The 23,380-nt window shown below is 41.4% G+C and overlaps 1 protein-coding gene across 2 annotated transcripts in view; it reads left to right on the top strand.

Annotated features, from left to right (window-relative positions):
- Window positions 1-23,380, top strand: part of ZBTB40 (zinc finger and BTB domain containing 40) — an 82,131-nt gene that overhangs the window by 17,473 nt on the left and 41,278 nt on the right. The window contains exons 2-3 of one of the 2 annotated variants that reach the window (XM_010364353.2): window positions 10,473-10,569; window positions 22,339-23,103. In XM_010364353.2, the coding sequence (XP_010362655.1) occupies window positions 22,407-23,103 (697 nt within the window). In that variant the 5' untranslated portion in view covers window positions 10,473-10,569; window positions 22,339-22,406. The remainder of the gene's footprint in view (window positions 1-10,472; window positions 10,570-22,338; window positions 23,104-23,380) is intronic. The other variant, XM_030942809.1, reaches the window with a different exon arrangement.

Below are 23,380 nucleotides of genomic sequence, written 5' to 3' on the forward strand. Positions count from 1 at the left end.
GTTGCCTATGCTGGAGTGCAGTGACACAATCATGGCTCACTGCAGCTTCGAACTCCTGGGCTCAAGTGATCCTTCTCCCTCAGCCTCCCAACTAGCCTATAGGCATGTGCCACTATGCCTGGCTTTTTTTTTTTTTTTTTTTTTTTTGTAGAAATGGGGTCTCGCTCTGTTGCCTAAGCTGATCTTGAACTCCGGGGCTCAAGTAATCCTCCTGCCTTGGCCTCCCAAAATGTTGGGATTATAAGCATGGGCTGCCATGCTTGGCGTCTCCTGATTGATTTGTATAATCTTTTTTGGTTTGTTTGATAGGGACAGGGTCTTGCTCTGTCACTCAGGCTGGAATACAATGGCACGGTCATAGCTCACTATAGCCTTGACTGCCTAGGCTCAAATAATCTTCCCACCTCAGCCACCTGAATAGCGAGGACTACAGGTGTGCTCCACCATGCTTGGCTAATTTTTTTTTTTTTAAGAGATGGAGTGTCACTGTGTTGCCCAGGCTCGGCTTGAATTCCTTGCCTCAAGGGATCCTCCTGCCTTGGCCTCCCAAAGTGCTGGGATTACAGGTGTTGGACTACTGTGCCTGGTTATCACTTACATGCCATGAAGTGTTCACTGGTTTATCATTTATCTTTTAATTTTGTTGATGGTGTTTTGTTTTAAAGCTTACATTTTTATGTAGTCAAATCCTTTGGTCATTTGTGAATTTCTTGTTTCCTTTATGTGTAGAAAAGCCTGCTCCAGTTAGTTATGTTTTCATTAATGTATTACTTCTTTTTTTTTTTTTTTTCTTTTTTTAAGAGACACAGTCTCACTATGTTGCCCAGGCTAGAGTGTGGTGTCTGTTCGCAGGTGTGATCAAAGAGCACTACAGCCTTGGCCTCCTGGCCTCAGGCCATTCTCTTGCACCAGCCTCCTAAGGAACTGGGACTATAGGTACATGCCATTGGACCCAGCTATATTGTGTTAACAGTCACCTAAATGTTTTTGAGGTCAAGTCACAAATCCACCTGATAGTTCTTTGTGTGTGTGTGTGTGTGTGTGTGTGTGTGTGTGTGTGTGTGTGTGTGTGATGGAGTCTTACTCTGTCACCCAGGCTGGAGTGCAGTGGCGCTATCTTGGGTCACTGAAACCTCTGCCTCCTGGCTTCAGGCAATTCTCCTGCTTCGTGGGGAGTACAGGCGTCCACCACCACGCCTGGCTAATTTTTGTAGTCTTAGTAGAGACAGGGTTTCACCATGTTGGCCAGGCTGGCTTTGAACTCCTGACCTTAAGTGATCCGCCCACTTTGGCCTCCCAAAGTGCTGCTATTACAGGTGTGAGCCACTGAGCCCAGCCCCACCTTATAGTTCTAATGGCAGTGGATTGGGAAATTTGCAATCATATGTTTGCATATATTTTGGGCAGTTTTATGGCTTAAAGATAGTTATTTTCTTGCTGAAAGAGCTATCAGTGGTTGAATTTTAATCAACATTCAAAGAAAAAAATGATAAACAGGCTGTGTAACCAGCCTAGTGCTTCAGCAGTATGTGAGATGCATGGAAGCCCTCCCAACTGAAGCCTTGTTATGTGTACTTAGGAGTTTGGTATCTTGGTTCAAATACTGGCTTAAAAGCTCATAAAACCTAGATCCTGGTTCTGGCTCCACTGTTGCCTATTATAGATTTATGACTTGAGCAGGTCACTTGATTTTTATCAATTCTTTCATCTGTAAAATAATAGGACTGAATTACATAATCTCTAAGGATAATTCTAGTTGCATAATTCTGACTGTTATCCTTCTGATAAGGAATCATTTCATGTACGTTTGGTATTGATAAGTTTTTTTATAAAGTTTTAAGTGGATTGAAGGAAGGCAGAGTAGTAACAAGTGAATGAAATGTGTGGGAGAAAGGAGCGGGTGAGGGAACAGAGAAAGGGAACGAGGAATGAGTCTGCCACAGCTAGTGTATGGCAGATGGTCCAGAAGGAAGCTAGAAGGGGGATACATCTGAAGTGAGTTGGGAGCTTCACTGGGCTTAGGCTTCTTAAAGGAGGAGTAGTTCTGATCTGGTATAGATAGATGTCCCGAGTGTCAAAAGAAAAGCCTATGGTCAGGACCAGTAGAAGGTACTCTGAGAGAAAGAGACTGAAAAATTAGCACATGGTCATCACTGTTAGATACCTGCCAAAGGTTATCTCAAAGACAAAGCAATGCGACTATATTAACAGAAACAGGAGCCACAGAAGAGTCTAGGAACCCTGTGATGGACGAGACATCACAGAATGTCAGTTGGCAGTGCCTGTGCGGTGTAGTTGGCCATCAGGCTCCACCTGCCGGGTTGTGGGGCCAGGCATTTACTTTAATGGTAAAGACAGAGGCACCAGGCTTCCACTAAATGTTGGTTGCATACAGCTAACCTCCTTTGCTGTCTTCTGTGATTCTGAAGAGACTTTCTGATGATATTTGACCTTGCCATTTGAATTTTTTCACAGATAACTGCAAAGAATAGGTATATTTCTCCTTGTGAATTAAATAATTGCCTTTCTGATTTGCGCTTCTTCTGTGTCTAGATAGTGTTATCCAACCTCCTCAAGTTCAGTTAACTTTAAGACTTTGACAGGATAAGGTTTCTGTATCGGCAAGGTTGACAACCAAACTAAACCTTTTGGTAAATTAAGTTGAAGCCATCTTGGAAAGTCTTTTGACTGCCAGCCAGCTGGCCTATTCCAATAGCACTCTTTCCCAGATAACATATCACCATCCATCATTTAGCAGAGACCAGCAGAAAAAACAAGGAGACTCAAATGTAGGCACTCCTGCCGGGCCACCCAGCAGTCCATCTCTGCCTGTGAGAGGGGCTGGGGAATGATGGCAGCGAGCCCAGAAATCCTGTCAGCCAGAGAGATGAAGGTAGTAGTTAAGAACACGGAGCCAGACACATCTGCATTTGGGCTCTGCTCAAACTTATTAGCTGTGTGGTCTTGTGGGTTATATAACCTTGCTGGACATTAGTTTCCTCATCTATAGAATAGGGATATAATGGTATCCGCCTCATTGGGATGTTAGGGGATTTAAATGAGAAAGTGTGTGTGGAAAGTGCTTAGCACAATGCCAGATATTATTACCATGATAGAGCAGTTGATGACCTTGCCAAAGACATTCGAGAGCCTCAAGGATATGAAAAAGGACAGAGACCAGTAGATTGGGCAAAAAAAGATGTTTTAATCACTTCCTATTCACCCCATCCGAAGAGAGGGGGATTCCCACCGTAGGGTTATGGGGATGCTGAACACATGACACCTGACAGTGGACAGATGAGCTTGACAGCTGTAGTCACATATACTCACAGCCTGGAAGCTGGGATACCACACATCACCATAGGCTCACATGGGAGTTGCACTCAGGAGCAGAGTAAGCCACCGACGAGGGGCTGTGGGAAGCAGCCTTTCTAGTGTCAAGAGCGGATGGTGCCCCCTGCTTCTGGCCAGAGGATATGATTGGCTTGTTCGAAAAATTCGAGGAACTGGCTGGGAACTGTAACCCACTCACTTCTCAAGAATAAGCAAGAGCTATACCTGGTCCCTTTAGGAAGGAGGATTGTTCAGCCAGGGGACCTTATCCATGGAGCACAATGGGGAGAGGTACTTGTGGTAGGCCATTTGAGGCCCTCAAGATTGTACTAGATGTCAAGTAAGCATGTAACTGAGCTTTTTTTTTTTTTTTTTTTTTAAGACAGGGTCTTGCTCTGTTGTTGCTGAGTCTGGAGTCTGGAGTACACTGGTACAAACATGGCTCACTGAAGCCTTGACCTCCTGGGCTCAAGTGATTCTTCCACTTGAGCCTCCCAAGTAGCTGGGACTGTAGGTGCACGCCACCACACCTGGCTAATTTTTTGTGTTTCTTGTAGAGACAGGGGTCTTGTCATGTTGTCCAGGCTGGTCTTGAACTCCTGGACTCAAGTGATCCTCCTGCTTCGGCCTCCTAAAGTGTTGGGATTATAGGTGTGAACCACTGTGCCCAACCTCATATTGAGCTTTAATTTTAGACTTTACACCACAAGAGAGAATACTAGCCTTGAAATGCTGTTGAATACAGCTTTCAGGAAATCTGGGTAGGAGGCTATGGAAGAGAAGTAGAGTTGTTTGATTCCATGGGAGACGACAGATGGTATAGTGGCTAGAAAGGAACTGTCACAGTAGGTCATATATCGTGTCATGAGCCAAGATTTCCTCACTGTGTTCAGTTCAGCATATATTTATTGGCTGGCTGTACCACTCTAGGTCCTTCGAGGCTTAACTAGGTCTAGTTGACCACTTCCTTGATCAGGAGCAGTGTGTCCTGGCACAGGATCCTGTTAGGTCTAGTTACTTGGGCAGCAACTGGCCAAAGCCTGGGGCCCTAGAAGATAGGCTACTGGAATGCATTCCAAAAGAGTTTGGGTTGGTACCAGGAGGCCACAGAGCTATTTGCCTAAGGCCTGGTTCTTCGAATCCTCCATGTCATATAGATTTATTCCCAGAGCTACTTTGGACATTGTTTTTCTGTCTGGAGCCAAGGGCAGGTGCATAAGAGGAATTTGAGGGTGATTTGTGACTTTCTAGAGGTGAAGTGTTGCTTAAAACATAGTTGATAATAACTAGATGTGATTTGAGACTAGGCGTTGTTATATAGCACTTTGCTACTCAGAGATGGTTCCTTGGACCAACAACAGCTGGGTCTCCTGGAGCGTGTTAAAAACAAAGAGTTTGAGGCCCCTCTTAGAACTTCTGAATCAGAATCTTTTCATTAGCAAGATCTGCAGGTGATTCTTATGCACATTAAAGCGTGAGAAACTGTTCTAGTGGATAAAGGGCATGAGCTTTCGGGTCAGACTGACTGGATGAAAATTTCTGTTCCTGGCCCGGCGCGGTGGCTCAAGCCTGTAATCCCAGCACTTTGGGAGGCCGAGACGGGCGGATCAGGAGATCGAGACCATCCTGGCTAACACGGTGAAACCCCGTCTCTACTTAAAAAATACAAAAAACTAGCCGGGCGACGTGGCGGGCGCCTGTAGTCCCAGCTACTCGGGAGGCTGAGGCAGGAGAATGGCTTAAACCCAGGAGGCGGAACTTGCAGTGAGCTGAGATCCGGCCACTGCACTCCAGCCTGGGCGGCAGAGTGAGACTCCGTCTCAAAAAAAAAAAAAAAAAAAAAAAATTTCTGTTCCTCTACTGATTTGCTGTATGTCCTTGGGTGTGTTACTTAACTTCATTATCAGGGGCTTATTTGTAAATTGGGTTTAACTGTCTTGCCGGCTTGTTAGTATTAAAGGAGGTGTATGGAGAAAGAGCTTAGAAACATAGTAAGGCACTTAAATATCAGTAGCTGTTAGTGGTTATTTGAGAAATAATATCCTAGTGTTATTTAGTAGAATATGAAAAGAGAGTGCAGGATATCATTAGGGCTGACCCAGCCATGAGGTGTGAATTGGAGATTGAGAAAAACATGGTCTCCTGAGCGGATGGGGCAGTGGATGTGTTTGGCTCACTGACCAGTTGCCTCAGGATGAGACTGTAACTGCTTGTTTTAAGTAACCAAGTGTTGATAGCTGTACTCTTAATGGCTTGTAAGCTCTTAGGAGGGAGAAATTATCTGCAAAAGTGGTAGCTAAGTCAGCATTCAGTGAGGCCTTTGCATTATAGAGGAAAGAACCGTGTCTTAGGAATTGAAACCTGAGTTCAAGTATGGATTTTGCCATTTATTAGCTCTGTGGCCCTTAACAAGGCAGTTAACATCTCTGAGCCTTAGTCCTCATCTGTAAAATGAGGATAAGTGGGATTATGAGCTGTAAATCCCAGTATATAAGCAAGTGTTATTAGCATCATCCCTACTTGAGATCTACAACAGAGCTAAGCCTCCCAAATCCACAAAGGTGAACTTTATGCCTGATTCACACCCTTTAGAATCTTCAGTGCTGGCATTCTTCAGAGCTGTTCTGGCTGCCTGGATTTCCCAATGACCAGAATAGAATGTACCTCAGGAAGGCATACAGGCCATTTGAGTATCGCTGCAAATCTTGGGGAGTGGAACCGAAGCACACTAGCATTTGAGAAGGAGTCACGATGACAGTGAAAGCATTTGAAACAATGATAATACATGTGAGAGATACTGTCATGAACCCAGGAGTGTAAAATACAGAAATCTGCATCTCTTACACCCCACATTGTTGCCTTTCAGGCCCTCAGTACAAGAGAACAGACCAAATGACAGCTGCTTTTGAACTTGAGAAATCTGGGCCTACTAAAAGCTACAGTCACCCTTTCCTAACCTTGCCAATCCTCCTTGTAGTCTCAGAAATAATTGCTAGGAGTTCTCTTTTAACTTAACTGATTCCTTAGATACCTTACATTTTAAGTCATCTTTTTGTGTGTAGCAAACCCCCCATTTCTTGTTTCTGAATGTGTGATCTTTGCTCTAATTATGTTGAGAGTGCCTGTTATTTCACCTGGCTCTGGTTGTTTGTGAGCTACTAAGTAGCCATGAGGTTAAAACAGACTAGGATCAGAGAGCATCTCAGCCTCTCAGGACCTTAGTTTCTTCCTTTAAAAAGGAAGGAGATTGGACTAAGGTCATTTGGTCATGCGACAAGAGTACGTGATAGATAAAGTAATGAACTTCTGTTCGGTGAAAGCAATGAATAGGGCTCTCCAAGGTCCCTTTCAGCTTTTTGGTTCCAGCAGAGCCCAGGCCTCAAAATAGAAGTCAAGATTTTATTCAGAAGATAGGGATTACCAGTACCAACAATAAGAAAAAAAACCAGGTAAGCTTGTATCAAGCTGGAACACCCAAAAAGATGTCTCAGACCATGGGGTAGGTCTGCCCGTAGGAGGGTACAGAATTGTTAGGGGAGACAGAATCGAAGACCTTGATCAAGAGTTAGGATGACTTTTCTCTCTTGGATATTGAAATACGGAAATCCAGGTAGAGATGGGTTTAGCTTTTGCTTCATGAACTTCCAATTGTTTATTGGGAGACAATATATATGGGAAGCCTGTCACTCCTTCCTGTTGCTAATGTCTTTCCCTTGTTAGTCCATTCTGCCGGTCACTGGCAAAGCTCTGCTTTAATTGTGCTGTTCCTAGTTCAGTGTGCCTTTCTCAGAAAGCAGGCGTTTAAGTTCCTCTGCCATTGTCTGGACTCAATGCTCCATACTTCCTCTTACATGGGTGTTTTTGGAGACCTACTTCTGGCCAGCCCAGTGTCCATAACAGCGATAGTAGTTACTTATCAGGTGCCTTTCCAAAGCCAGGTGCAGTGCCAGTTGCCTGCAAGCATATGTTATTTCCAGCATATGTGCCAAGTATGTCTCTTTAGGTCTGGGTTCGTGTTTCTTCCTTTGTCTGCGATTCTTTTTCTTTTCACCTTGTCTGTTGAAATTGAACCTTGAAATTACCAGCCTAGTCCTTCCCTTGCCACTCACTGGGATCAATCTGTTTTTTTCTTCTCTCCTTTTCTTCTTTTCCCTCTTCTTGTCTCTTGCCGATTGAGCTAAGAGTTCTCTTTTCAGTCATTCCAGTGTTGGATTCAGTATTGGATTACCATCTCCCTGTGGACAAGGATCTCGTTTTACTTATCTTTCCTTTTGCTCCCACACAGCACCTAGCAAGGTACTGAGTAAACGGTGGGCAGTTGACCCACACATAGTTAATTATTATTATTATTATTTTTTTTTTTTTTTGAGATGGAGTCTTGCTCTGCTGCCCAGGCTGGAGTGCAGTGGCCGGCTCTCAGCTCACTGCAAGCTCCGCCTCCCGGGTTCACGCCATTCTCCTGTCTCAGCCTCCCGAGTAGCTGGGACTACAGGCGCCCGCCTCGTCGCCCGGCTAGTTTTTTGTATTTTTAGTAGAGACGGGGTTTCACCGTATTAGCCAGGATGGTCTTGATCTCCTGACCTCGTGATCCGCCCGTCTCGGCCTCCCAAAGTGCTGGGATTACAGGCTTGAGCCACCGCGCCCGGCCTATAGTTAATTATTTATGTATGTTACCACTGACTGGTATGAGGACATGTGCGTATTGCTGCCTGAAGACTTATGGGAAAATTAGTACAATAAATTGGAGAATATCAGGTCCATTCCCTGAGGCACAGAAGAGAGCCCCTTACCCTCTAGTAGTGGCAGCAAAGGCTTTTGTCTTGTTAGGAGATTTGCCAGCAATTGTGGATTACAGAACATCCACTTTATTGATTTAAGCAATGTATATTGAGACTGTAAATATTTAGTATTATTTTCCTCCCTATTCATTAAAGGGATTCCATGTTTTGTACCAACTGTGACTTAGTTCTCACTTGTACTTTTTCTGGTTTTTCTCCTGTGTGTGACTGTTGTTCCTTATAACTTAGAGGATCCTCAAACTTTCTTTTGAGACAGTCTCACTCTGTCAGTCTGGAGTGCAATGGCATGATCTCAGCTCACTACAACCTCTGCCTCCCAGGTTCAAGTGATCCTCCCACCTCAGTCTCCCAAGGAGCTGGGACTGCAGTCACATGCCACCACACCTGGCTAGTTTTTTTGTGTTCTTTAGAGATGGGGTTTTGCTGTGTTGCCCAGGATGGTCTTAAACTCCTGGGTTCAAGTGATCTGCCCACCACAGCCTCCCAAAGTGCTGGGATTACAGGTGTGAGCCACCACACCTAGCCCTCAAACTTTTAAATCCTTTTTGGAAGTAGACAGAATAAAAATGTAAATGAATAAATATTCTTTGTGCTCCTTTTAGAAAGCTGGCCTAGTTTCTGCTTTGTGTTGAATTCCCCTTTGTGTTTTGGGTCATTATGTGACACTTGGTTCAGCCAATTAAGTTTCCTCTTTCTAAGTATCTTTATTCTATATCAGTATAGTCTTTTCTTGAGGCTTTAATATTGTTCCTTTGAGGAACATTCATCTTTCTGGTACTCTTCTGTTGCTTAAACATTCTTCCCATGGGACCTTTGACAATTTTCTCGAGCCTAGCAATTGAGTAAGTACTTAATAACATAATTTAGGCTCCCTCTCTATGTGAGTCTACAGGACTTCAAGATTCCAACATGCAGTGTTCCACTACTGCTTTCTTACCTCTGGAAAGCCTCCTTTCAGCACATGACATCTAGTGCTATATTCTGTCTCTTCCGTTTACTTCCTTGCGAAGAAAGTTAGACAGAAACAGTAAAATATGTATTAGAGACTTTTACATTTCAGTTGTGAGATGAGCAAAATATAGTTTAGCCTCTATAGTGTATTTCCATAGCCCCCAAATCACTAGTGTATCCCTCATAATTATATATATTTATTTAATAACAGAATTGTGTTCCTGAAAGTGGTATGTACAGATTCTATTTCAATTGTTTATTTACAGATAAATACTTAAGCTATCATGTCAGATGGCTAGTTTCAAAACTGTTGAATGAGGATGATTTCACAGCCTTTCTCAGTACTCAGTAATAAGAGCTAACACATATAGTGCTTACTATATGCTAGGCACTGTTTTAAGTGTAAATACACCCACACGCTAATAAACAACATAGAGCTGACTTTTAAGAAATACGGTCTTGGGAGGCCAAGGTGGGCAGATCACGAGGTCAAGAGATTGAGACCACCCTGACCAACATGGTAAAACCTCATCTCTACTAATGATACAAAAAATTACCTGGACATTGTGGCACGCGCCTGTAATCCCAAATACTTGGGAAGCTGAGGCAGGAGGATCGCTTGAACCTGTGAAGCGGAGGTTGCAGTGAGCCGAGATCGCGCCACTGCGCTCCAGCCTGACGACAAAGTGAGACTCCGTCTAAAAAAAAAAAGAAAAAGAATTAATCAGAGGATCTCTGCCTTTTAACAAGAGACTTTAATATTTATTTATTGTGATGACTAATGTATTTGGACTTATTTCTACCATCTTAATTAGCTTGCTTTCTTTTCTTTTGTTTTTTTTTTGAAATGGAGTCTTGCTCTGTCGCCCAGGCTGGAGTGCAGTGGCGTGATCTTGGCTCACTGCAACCTCCACCTCCCAGGTTCAGGCGATTCTCCTGCCTCAGCCTCCCTAGTAGCTGGGACTACAGGTGCCTGCCACCACGCCCAACTAATTTTTATATTTTTAGTAGAGATGGGGTTTCACCGTGTTGGCCAGGCTAGTCTCAAACTCCTGATCTCGTGATCCTCCCGCCTCGGCCTCCCAAAGTGCTTGGATTACAGGCATGAGCCACCACGCCCAGCCATCTTAATTTGTTTTCTGTTTACCGTACTTTTCTTGCCTTCTTTCTTCCCCTTTCCCACCTACTACTGGATTAATCACATTTTCTTTATTCTCTGTTATACCTCTTGTTTGTAAATATTCAGCTTTTATTCCCTTATATCCTTGTACATGAATGTACATCGTTTACTTAACAGAGGCTGAAGGTATTATTTTGTCGTCCTTGACTCTTAGAATACCCTAACTTTAGTCTCTCTCACTTTTTGTGTTGTTGATTTTTTAATTTCAGAGAGACAGTGGATTACAGTGTTTAACAGTACAGAACTCCGTGCCAGAATGCCCAGTTTTGAACCCCACTCTGCCACATACTAGCTGTGTGGCCTTGGGTAAGTTATGTAACCTCTCTGTTCCATAATTTTCTTACCTATAAAATGGAGATGATGAGTACCCACTTCATACGGTTTTTGAAAGGATTAAATGAGCTAATACACACAAAGCATTTAGAACAGTGCCTGGCACATAGTAAGCACTCAATATGTGGTAGCTACTATGATTGTAATTATTCTACTTTGTTTTTAATCTCCCCTTCCCATGCTTATTTTTAAATGTTGGTGCATTTTAGACATATTAACACATTAAGTAATTTTTAAATTGAGATATAATTAACATACATTGCAATAATCTTAAGTGTTCTATTTGAAGAGTTTTGACAAATATCTACTCTTGTAACCATGACCCAAAATAAGATGTAGAATATTTCCATTCTCCCAGAAAGTTTCTTGGTGTCTCTTTACATTTAATTTTTTTCCTACTCACACCATGTCTAGAACTTACACTGTCTGATTTTTATCATGGTAGATTAGTTTTGCCTATATTTCTACTTTCTATAAATTGGATCATATAGTATGTACTGTTGTTTCTGGCTTCTTTGACATAACATATTTTTAAAAATTTATCCATGTTCTTGCATGTATAATAGTTCGGTCTTCATTTTAAGACATTGCTAGTCAGTTCTTCAAGTAGGTGTACCACTTTACACTTCCACCAACAGTGTCTGAGAGTTCTGGTCATTCAGCATTCTCACCAACATATGGTGTTACCAGTCTTTCTGATTTTAATTATTTTAGTGGAGATGATGTTTAATAATTCTTTTGCTTGTTGCTTGCTGTTTTTTTCTTAACATTTTTATCCCTTTTTTCTGATTCAGTTTCCTTCTTATAGTAATTCTTTCAGTGACAGTCTCTGAGTCTTTTGTGTTTGTTTAAAAAGTTAGCCTGACTTTATAGTTTATCATATAGATACTTGGTTGATTGGCATTTTCCTTAATATTTGAAAACTGTTGTTCCATTTCCTTTTTACACCTATTATTATTAATGAGAAGTCTGTATCAGCCTCGTTGTCATTCTTTTGTAAGTAATGTGTTTTCTCTTGGTTTGCTTAAATTTCTTTTTCTGTGTTGATATTTTGAAGCTTTTATTCTTAAAACTCATTCTTTAATTCTAGAAAATTCCTAGCCATGTCTTCAAATTGCTTCTCCCACATGTTCTCCAGTGTCTCCAGCTGGAACACCTATTAGATGCATGTTTGGCTCTCTCATTTATCTTCTATGTCCCTTAACCTCTTTTTCATATTTTCTTTTTAACTACTACCTTCTAAGCAGTAGTTTTTTTTCTTTTCTCAGACTTTTCTTCCTAATCATACATTTTTTCTTTCTTCTTCTTCTTCATCTTTTTTTTTTTTTTTTTTGAGATAGAGTCTTACTCTGATGCCCAGGCTGGAGTGCAGTGGTGCGGTTTCGGCTCACTGCAAGCTCTGCCTCCCAGATTCATGCGGTTCTCCTGCCTCATCCTCCCGAGTAGCTGGGACTACAGGCGCCCGCCACCACGCCCGGCCAATTTTTTTTTTTTGAGACATAGTCTCGCTCTGTCACCAAGACTGGAGTACAGTGGCGCCATCTCAGCTCACTGCAAGCTCCACCTCCCAGGTTCACGCCATTCTCCTGCCTCAGCCTCCTGAGTAGCTGGGACTACAGGCGCCTGTCACCACGCCCGGCTAATTTTTTGTATTTTTAGTAGAGACAGGGTTTCACCGTGTTAGCCAGGATGGTCTCGATTTCCTGACCTCGTGATCCGCCCGCCTCGGCCTCCCAAAGTGCTGGGATTACAGGCATGAGCCACTGCTCCCGGCCCAATTTTTTGTATTTTTAGTAGAGACGGGGTTTCACCGTGTTAGCCAGGATGGTCTCGATCTTCTGACCTCGTGATCTGCCCACTGTGGCCTCCCAGAGTGCTGGGATTACAGACGTGAGCCACTGTGCCTGGCTTAATCACGCATTTTTTCTTTAGCTCTGTCTAATCTATTAATCCACTGATGGATTTCAGTGACTTAATTTTGAGGTCCTATAAGTTCTTTTCTTTTTTTCTGAGATGGAGTCTCACTCTGTCGCTGCCAAGGCTGGAGTACAGTAGCACCATTTTGACTCACTGCAACCTCCATCTGCTGGGTTGAAGCAATTCTCCTGCCTCAGCCTCCTGAGTAGCTGGGATTACAGGCCCCTACCACCACACCGGCTAGTTTTTATATTTTTAGTAGAGACGGGGTTTCACCATGTTGGCTAGGCTGGTCTCGAACTCCTGAGCTCAGGTGATCTACCTGCCTTGGCCTCCCAAAGTGCTGGGATTACCCAGCCAGGAATTTCTTATATATTCTAGATATCAATTCCTTGTTGCCTTTAAACTTTGCAAGTATCTGCCATTTCTGTCATTTGTCCATCTGTCTCTAGTATCCTTTGACAGAAACCTTTAATACCTCTACAGTCAAATTTATTCTCTTTTTTAAGCTTTTGGGGAATTGTTTCAGAAGTCTTTGCCTTACCTGTTTCAAAAGTCCCCTCTGACGTTTTCTACTGTTAGCTTTTATAGATTTACTTTTCACGCCCAGGTCTTCCTCATGTGGTTTGTAATTGTGAGCTTCTTTTCTGTGTGTGTGTGTGTGTGTGTGTGTGTTTTGTTTTTTTTTTTCGAGACGGAGTCTCGCTCTGTCACTCAGGCTGGAGTGCAGTGGTGCAATCTCGGCTCACTGACCTCTGCCTCCCGGGTTCACGCCATTCTCCTGCCTCAGCCTCCTGAGTAGCTGGGGACTATGGGCGCCTGCCACTACGCCCAGCTAATTTTTTTGTTTTTTGTTTTTTTAGTAGAGACAGGGTTTCATCCTGCTAGCCAGGATGGTCTCGATCTCCTGACCTCGTGATCCGCCCGCCTCGGCCTCCCAAAGTGTTAGGGTTACAGGTGTGAGCCACCGCGCCCGGCCCTTTTCTATGTTTTTCTTTTTCTCTATGTGAGTCCCTTTGTTTTTTTCTGCTGCCTACTAGAGACCAGTTTTTATGTTAATTTCCTGACTTGAGATTCCTGTATGATACAGAGTATAAATGTGGATGCTATACCTCTGTGTGGCAGAGATGTACATTTTACCTTTTCTCCTGCTGAAGGCCTAGATAATAAACAACTCTTATTGTTGTTTCCCTGAGCCAGTGAGCAGATTTTTCAGACCGTATATCAAGGAAGGATCGAAGTTTGAGGCTCTGGGCTTTATTCAAGGGTCTCAGTGCTAACTCCCCACCTTCTACCTGCCTGAAGCTACATTTGCAGTCTTCGTGTGAGCATTAATGCTTCCTCCTCCCAGCTTAGGGCCTGTACAGGAGTTTGAAACCCCTGTGGGCCACCGTCGTCTCAATTCCCACTTACTGTTGTAGCTTTGATTGTGATATTTCTTTCATTTCAGGTACCTAGGGATTTCTTTTCTTTAATTTTTTTCAAGCCTATGTATTTTAAAAGCATTTTTATGTTTTATCCAGCATTTCTGTGTGTTTGTAGGGGGAGAAAAAGATCCATTTACTTCAGCTCAGTGTGCCGTTTTGCCAAAAGTCTGTTTTTTAATTACTATTGCATTAATCTCAGTAAATTTTCAATTTTCGACATTGCCAACTTGGATTCATTATGTAGCCATTGACCACCCTTGAATGTTTTAGGCCTTAATGGTTCCCGTTTTCATTTTATTGCTCAAGCTTATAACCATCTTTTTAGTATCTATATATTGGTAAGCCAGATAATTAGGTTCCGTTGGCTTTTTAACCTTGCCTAGTCGCTCATTCTGCTGAAGTTTTTCTTTTTCTCTTCTTATTAAGTTGTTCACAAAAACATTAAATAGCTCTGACCACAGAAAGCTCGAAATATCTCCCTCTCCATCTTGGGCGAATCTTCTTCTTGTTTAATCTGATGTGGTACCCTCCCCAGAAACTTAAAAGCAACCTTTAAGTTTGAGTCTACCGAAAATATAATCCCAGTCACTTGTTTCTTACTAATAAGAATGTTTAAAAATCTAATGTATGTCCAGGTTGGTCTTTTGGTTTACTATAATCCATAAGACTTATGTCTTGTTTTACAAAAAAAAAAATCACATTACATTGGTATAATTTGTTGCTTAGAAAAACCTCATCAGTGCCTGTTTATGGTCTTTTGTTATTTGCAAATTGAATTCTTGTTCAGATTTTTCTTAAATATTAAATTAATTTAAAATTTAAAAAAATGTTTTCCTAGTTTTAAATCTTATGGAATTTCCCCCCCTCTTTCCATAAAACACCAAGAGATAAAAATTCCAGTTCCCCTACTTGAGCTGCTACTTTTAGAGAAAGGTGCTTACCTCCTAGGACTGTTTCTTCATTTGTTTAAAAATATATGTGCATTTTTATAATATAGATTAAAACAGACTGTATTCAAAAAGTAGGGGTAGACATTCTTAAAGATTTTGTTTGAGCAAGCTGAAAAAAATCATATGAATTCACGAATGCCCAACAATATTAGGTACATGGTGTAGAAGGGGCTGGGGTAGTTAGAACTGAAACATTGATACTTATTTTGGCAAATCTTTAATTAATAAACTATTTTTTAGAGCAGTTTGAGGTACATGCAGAATTAAGCAGAAATTACAGAGGGTTTGCAGATCTCTTCCCACTCCCATTCCCCACACATGCACAACTTTTCCCACCATCCATGTCTCACACCATAGTGGTACATTTCTTGTAACTGATGAACCTACATTGACACATCATTCTTACCCTGAGTCCATAGTTTACATTAGGGTTCACTGTTGGTGTTGTGCATTATGTGGGTTTTGACAAATGTATAATGACCTATATTTGCCATTGTAGATTCATGAAGAAGAATTTCACTGCCCTAAAAATCCTCTATGCTTTGCTTATTCATCCCTCCCTCTCTTCTGACCCCTGGCAATCACTGGTCTTTTTTACTATCTATCTGTTTACCTTTTCTAGAACGTCATATATTTAGAATTATAAAGTATGTAGCATTTTCAGATTGACTTCTTTCACTTAGAAATATGCATTTAAATTTCCTCCCTGTCTTTTCATGGCTTTATATCTCATATCTTTTTAGCACTGAATAACAGTCCATTGTCTGGATGTACCACAGTTTATTCATTGTATCTACCTCTTGGTTGCTTCCAGATTTTGGCAATTATGAATAAAGCTGCTTTATAAGCATCATGTGCAGGCTTTTGTGTAGCCACAAGTCTTCCACCCCTTTGGGTAATTACCAAGGAATGTGATTACTGGATCATGTGGCAAGAGTATGTTTAGTTTTGTAAGAAACTGCTAATCTGTAGAATGTCTGTACTATTTTGCATTCCCACCAGCATTGAATGAAAGTTCCTGTTTCTTTACATCTTCGTCAGCATTTGGTATTGCTAGTGTTTTGGATTTTGGTCATTCTGATAGGTGTGTGATGGTATCTTGTTGTTTTAATTTGCAATTCTCTAAAGACATACCATGTACAACATCTTTTCATATGCTTATTTGTCATCTGCATATCTTCTTTGATGAGGTATCTGTTCAAGTCTTTTGCTATTTTTTAATTGGGTTGTTTGTTTTCTTATTGTTGAGTTTTGAGAGTTCTTTATCTGATGTGTCTTTTGCAAATATTTTCTCCCAGTCTGTGGCTTGTCTTTTCATTTTCTTGACATTGTCTTTCATGGAGCAAAATTTATTTCTGTCATGGATTGTGCCTTCGGTGTTATGTCTGAAAAGACTGCCATAACCAAAGTCAACTAAGTTTTCTCCTATGTTAACTTCTAGGAATTATAGTTTTGTATTTTACATCTAGGTCTCTGATGTATTTTAAGTTAATTTTTGTGAAGGGTGTAAGGTCTATGTCTAGATTCATTTTTTTTTTATGTGAATGTCCAATTGATTCCAGCATCACTTGTTGAAAAGATATTCTTTGCTTCATTTTAGTGCCTTTGCTCCTTTGTCAAAGATGAATTGACTGTATTTGTGTGGGGTCTGTTTCTGGGCTTTCTGTTCTGTTTCACTGATCTACTTGTCTGTTCTTTCACGAATACCACATTGTCTTGATTATTGTAGCTTTAAAATAGTAAATATTGAAGTCAGTGTCAGTCCTCCAACTTCAGTCTTCTCCTTCAATATTGAGTTAGCTATTTTGGTCGTGGGGAAGATCTGAGTCTCTGAAAATATTGAATATTTCTATCTAACAACATGGGATATCTCTCCATTTTTTAAGTTCTTTGATATCTTTCATCAGAGTTTTGTTGTTTTCTTCTTATAGATCTTGTACATATTTTGTTAGATTTATACCTAACTATTTGCCTTTTTAGGGTGCTAGTGTAAATGGTAAAGTTTTTAATTTCAAATTCTACCTTACTGCTGGTATATAGGAAAACAGTTAACTTTTGTATATTAACCTTATGTCTTACAACTTTGCTATAATCTCTTGTTAGTTCCAGGAATTTTTTTGTCATCTCTCTAATTTTCTGTAAAGACAATCATGTAGTCTGCAAACAAAGACAGTTTTAACTTCCTTCCCAATCGGTATACCTTTTATTTCCTTTTCTTGTCTTGTTGCATTAGCTAGGACTTCCAGTACAGTGTTTAGGATCAGTGATGAACTGGGATATCCCAGCCTTGTTTATAATCCCAGTGGGAAGACTTTGAGTTTCTCACCATTATGAATGATGTCAACTGTAGGTTTTTTGTAGATGTTCTTTATGAAGTTGAGGAAGTTCCACTCTATTTCTGGTTTGTTAGAGTTTTTATCATGCATGGGCATTGGATTTCTGCCAGATGCTTTTTCTGCATCTTTCTGTTGACATATTCATATGATTTTTCTTCTTTAGCCTATTGATGGGATGAATTACATTAATTGATTTTGAATGTTGAACCAGCCTTGCATACCTGTGAGAAATCCCATTTGGCCATGATGTATAATTCTCTTTAGGCATTGTTAGAGTCAAGTTGCTAATATTTTGTTGAGGATTTTTGCGTCTGTCTTCACAAGAGATACTGGTCTGTGGTTTTCTTTTCTTGTAATATCTCTGTGTGGTTTTGGTAGAAGGTTAATGTTGGCCTCAAAGAATGAGTTGGGAAGTTATACCCTCTGCTTCTGTCTTCTGGAAGAGTTTGTAGAGAATTGGTATAATTTCTTTCTTAAATATTGGGTGGAACTCATTAGTGAACACATCTGGGCCTGTTGCTTCCACTTTGGGGAGGTTATTATTGATTCACCTTCTTTAATAGATATAGGCCTGTTCAGATAGTCTATTGCTGTGTGTGTGAGTTTTGACAGATTGCATTGTTCAAGGAATTGAATCATTTTATTTAGTTTGTATTTGTGGACATTCATAAATTACCTTATATTTTTAATGTATATATACATTGATACTGATATTAATATACAGTGATACTGATATTAATACATTGTATTGTCTATTTTGTTTTTCTTTGTTACCATGGCCACCTTTGATTTTCTGACATTTGAAAACTATATGCCTAGGCTTAATGTCCTCTGAGTTTCCTGGATCTGTGATGTGGTGTCTGCCATTAATTTGGGGAAATTCTCAGTCATTATTGCATCAAATATTGCTGCTTTTCTCTCTTCCCCTTCTGGTGTCCCCATTTGGCATTAGTTATTTCTTTTCTAGTCTTCCCACTGTTAGATATTCTGTTCTGTTTTTTTCTTCTTTTTTTACTTTGCTTTTTAGTTTTGGATTGTTACATCTTCAAGCTAAGAGATTTTTTCCTCAGTCGTGTTCAGTCTACTAATGAGCTCATCAAAGGCAGTCTTCATTTCTGTTATGGTGTTTTTTATCTCTAGCGTTTCTTTTTGATTATTTCTTAGAATTTCCATTTCTCTGTTACATTATCCATCTATTCTTACATGTTTTGTACTTTTTCCATTAAAGCCCCTGGATATGTAATCATAGTCTTAAAAAAAAAAAAACCTGTTGTGCTAATTCAGATATTCTTGCTCTGAGTAGTTTTGAAGTTGGTTCTGTCTCCAAACTGTTTTTTGGTTTTGTTTGTTTGTTTGCCTTTTAGTATGCCTTGTAATTTTTTGTCGAAAGGTGAACATGATGTATTGCATAAAAGGAACCACTATAGCTAGGCCTTTATTGATGTGGTAGTAGGGTGTAGGGGAGGAGAAGCTTTCTGTAGTCCTGGGATTCTCACTCTTTTGGTGAGCTTGTGCCCCTGGGCTGTGAACTTCCTAAGTACTCTCAGGCTTTTTTGCTCCTTAGATGGTACAGGATGGCTGGAGGCAGCTGGAGTTTGATATCTGTTTTTCTCCAGGTAGGTTAGACTCTGAGAAAACTGTAGCCAGTCAGGCTCTTGTAAAATGCTTTTCTTGAAGGCAGGCCTTGTTAAAAACAGAGTGCTCTGGCAGATTTCAAAATGGCTCCTTTTCCCTCTCCCGCTGCTGGAAGCAAGAGGGAATTTTTCTTCAGTATTCATTGTGAGGACTTGTTAGAGCTCTAGGAGGTAAAGCTCACAGAAGTGTTGGGGGCCCCCTATGACTGAGTCGCCCCCAGAATTTTTAACTCTCAGAGTTGTGCACACTGAGCCTCCAGCGATTCATCGATTGCAGTTCAGGTTTTCTTAAACTGGCGCTTGTTCCTACAGAGGCTTTTGTTCATATGTTGTTTTTGTTTTGTTTTGTGTTTTGAGACGGAGTCTCCCTCTTTTGCCCAGGCTGGAGTGCAGCAGCGTGATCTGGGCTCACTGCAGCTTCTGCCTTCTAGGTTCAAGTGATTCTCCTGCCTCAGCCTTCTGAGTAGCTGGGATTCCAGGTGCCCGCCACCATGCCTAGCTAATTTGTATATTTTTTTTAGTAGAGACGAGGTTTTGCCATGTTGGCCAGGCTGGTCTCGAACTCCTGACCTCACGTGATCCACCCGCCACAGCCTCCCAAAGTGTTGGGATTATAAGCATGAGCTGCTGCGCCTGGCTTGTGTTTTTTGTTCATTAAGTTGTGATTCTCTGTGTCTACTTGTCTCTAATTTTAGGGACAATGATTTGCCCTGTGACCTTTCTTTGATTAATTAAAGAAGGTTATTGGTTTTTCAGTTTGTTCAGCTTTGTTTGCTTTTAGGACATGGTGACTTCTAAGCTCCTGACATGCCAGAATGGAAACTGGAACTCTGAAATATTTTTATTTGTGTTTTTATCTGTCAATTTCAGTGTCAGTAAATGTAGAAATGGTGGGGTGGAAAGAGAATCATCCATAATCCTCTAACAAAAGCAATTGCTGGTTTTTTGACATATGTCTTTCTGCCCTTTTCTTAGTGTACTTGTTTCTTTATACAAGTGAGATTATATAATTTCCTCAAAGATCCACAAAGATAAGATCCTCAAACCCAAAACTGAACTAGATGTCTCTCCCCCTAAACTGTCTGTTCTTGTATTATCAGGATCATCTTATCATCCACCCACTCACCAAGCCAGGAACCTGGGAATTGTTTCTCGCCATCCTTCACATCATTCAGCCCCTAAGTCATGACAGCTATACTTTTGCAATGTGTTTTGGCTCTCTCCTATTACCAGTTCTCCTGCTTGAAGCCCTCATTGATTTTCTCCTGATCTCCTGCAATAATAGAGCCCGTCTCCAGCATTATCCCCCTCAAATTCTGTACACATGTTACTTAAGTGGTATATTTGAAATGCGTATCTGACCACATGACTTTGCTGTTTAAAGCCCTTCAAACGCCTCAATGGCTGCTCATTGCTTTTAGGATAAAATCCAAGCTCATAATCATGGTCTGTATATCCCTCTGTGGCCAACACCCCTGCCTGCCTCTCCAGATTCATCTCTTAACACTCCTATTCCCTGCTTTATGTTCCAGTAATAATCTCAGCTCCTAATCCTCCTGCCTCCCACCACGGGATGTTTTCTTATCTGCGTGCCTCATGCAGGCATCCCTGCCAGGATTGCCTTTTCCTCCCATTCTTTTTACCTCATCTGTGTGTCTGTATCTTTTAAGACACAGGTCAGCTGTTATTCCCCCAAAGCTTTACTCTAACTCCTGGACTCCCCTATCCCCCAAACTGTGTTTCTGTGTACAAATCCATCATTATGCTTCCTTTTAGTTATTTATTCATTCTACCAACTTATCAACAGTATTTGTGTTAAGCAGAATTTTAAACATTGGGATACAGCAGATGATAAAATTAAGTTCCTACCCTAATGGAGCTTATATTCTAGTGAAGGACGATAGATAATAACAAATAAAAATATAGTATGTCAGTAGGCGATAAGTGCTATGATGAAAAACAAAGCAGACGAAGGAGCGGGATGTTCTGAGGTTGGAGGGGAGATTGCTTGTTGAAAAAACATGGTCAGGGAAGGCCTTATTGCTAACATGGCCTCTGAGCAAAGGGTTGGTAGAAATAAGCCAGCCAGCCACGCACAGATATGCTAAGCATGCTTGGCCCTGAGGCAGAGAACGTAGAGCATGCTTAGTATATTCCCAGGTCAGCAAGGAAGGCGGAGTTCTCAGAGCAGAACGGGTGAGGGGGAGAGTGAGTGGTAGAAGATGAGATTAGGAGCCGATGACAGCCAGATCATGATTAAAGGCTTGCTAGGCCATTGTAAGAACTTTGACTTTTACTCCAAGACTGGAAGCCATTTAAGGCTTTTTGTGCAAAGAAGCAGCAAGATCTGGCTGTGTGTTAAGTAGGTTGCTCTGCCTACTGGGTCAAAGATAGGATGAGGTAGGGATAGCAGTAGGGGAGGATGGAGGCATGGAGGCTAATTAGGAGGTTGCTGCAGTAATCTAGGTAAGAGATAATGGCAGCTTGGACTGACTAGAGAGGAGCCAGTGAAGGAAATTAGCGGTTGGAGTTTGGATGTGTTTTGAAGATAGAGCCAACAGGATTTATAAAGGATTGGATATAGCATATGAGAAAAAGCAAAAGTCAAGGATGACTTGGTTTTAGTCTGAAGAACAAGAAGGACAGAATTGCTGTGAGGTGGAAAAGTGGCAGGAGAGTTTTGGATATGTTACATTTCAGAAACCAGGTTCCAATTGGAGATGTTGAGTAGGTAGTTGGAGGTCTACATCAGGAGTTCAGAGGAACAGTCTGAGCCAGAGACATATATCTGAAAGCTGTCAGCATTTAGATGACATTTCAAAGCTATGGAATCAGAAGAGAGGGAAGGTAAGGGGTGAGATGACTGGGTCCTTGAGCACTCCAAACTTTAAAGGCTGCAGTGACACAGAGGACCCAACCAAGGAGTCTGGGAAGGCATGGCTAGTGAGTGAGAAGGAGAACCAAGTGAAAAATGTGTTTTCAGAGGAAGAGAATGATGACCTCTGTCCATTGTTAGGGCTAGACTGAATAAGCCAAGGACATTGTATTATAAGTCTCCATCTACATATTTATCTCCTCTAGGTGGCTGAGAGCTCTTTGGGAGCAGGAATGGTAGTGTAGTTAGAGCTTTGAAGTCAGTGAGATGGCTATTTTTCCTTAGGATGATTCTCTGGGTCCTTCAAAGCTCCAATCTCATCTGTAAAATGGGGAGGAAATAGTATCTTTTCCACTGAGTCGTTGTGAGAATCAAATGAGATAGTCCATACAAAGCATTATGCGCAGTTTCTTTCATATGTTTAAACACATAATGATCATTATTGATTTAGTATACCTGGCATACTGTCCCTCCCTATTAAGCAACATTTGTTGAATGAATGAGTGAAATGCCTTTCTGTTCATTTAGCATTTCATTCAAGGCCTTTCTTTCCCTATGGTTTTTTGAAGTTTTAACCTGGTATTTTGTGGGTATTTTCTCTAGAGCCTGTCCCCCCAAAGCCGACTCTAGGAGAGGAGAGGAAGAGGAGTTCTTGGGGCAGAGTTGACGCAATGGAGCTCCCCAACTACAGCCGGCAGCTGCTGCAGCAGCTCTACACTCTGTGCAAGGAGCAGCAGTTCTGTGATTGCACCATCTCCATTGGTACCATTTACTTCAGGGCTCACAAGCTTGTCCTGGCTGCTGCCAGCCTCCTGTTCAAAACCCTGCTGGATAACACAGATACCATCTCCATCGATGCATCTGTGGTGAGCCCCGAGGAGTTTGCGCTCTTGTTGGAAATGATGTACACGGGCAAACTACCTGTGGGCAAGCACAACTTCTCCAAAATCATCTCCTTAGCAGACAGTCTACAGATGTTTGATGTGGCTGTTAGCTGCAAAAATCTTCTGACCAGCCTTGTAAACTGCTCTGTTCAGGGTCAGGTGGTAAGGGATGTCTCTACGCCATCCTCAGAGACATCCAGAAAGGAACCAGAGAAGCCTCAAGTAGAAATCCTTTCATCCGAAGGTGCTGGAGAGCCTCACTCTTCCCCAGAGCTTTCTGCCACTCCAGGGGGCCCTGTGAAAGCTGAGACTGAGGAAGCAGTCCTTGCAGTTTCACAAGAGATGAGTGTGAATTCTCCCACGGCCCAGGAGAGCCAGAGGAGTGCAGAAACCCCAGTGGAGACTCCTAACACAGCTGAAGATTGTTCCCCCTCCCTTGTTGTGCAAACCTTTAGTGAGGCAAAGGAGACAAGCACAGAACCAGGTAACAGTCATTGTCTTATAATCTATCCTTCTGTTTTTAATGATCTTTATCAGTTTTAATGTTTCATTAATAAATTTATCAAAGACCACTGTTAGGTAGAAAACCAATATTCAGTGCAATACCATTCTGGGCCGTTCTTTTAAAAGTGTCTGTGTTTTTGAACATTGAACGTCCAAACATGAACTACAGAGCAGAAAAGCGGTATTGGAATAATGAGGTACCATTTCGATAATTATCTGTTTTTTTTATTTTGTTTTGTTTTCTCTTGAGACGGAGT

This window comes from Rhinopithecus roxellana, chromosome 12 (assembly GCF_007565055.1).
Source record: "Rhinopithecus roxellana isolate Shanxi Qingling chromosome 12, ASM756505v1, whole genome shotgun sequence".
Lineage (NCBI taxonomy): Eukaryota > Metazoa > Chordata > Mammalia > Primates > Cercopithecidae > Rhinopithecus > Rhinopithecus roxellana.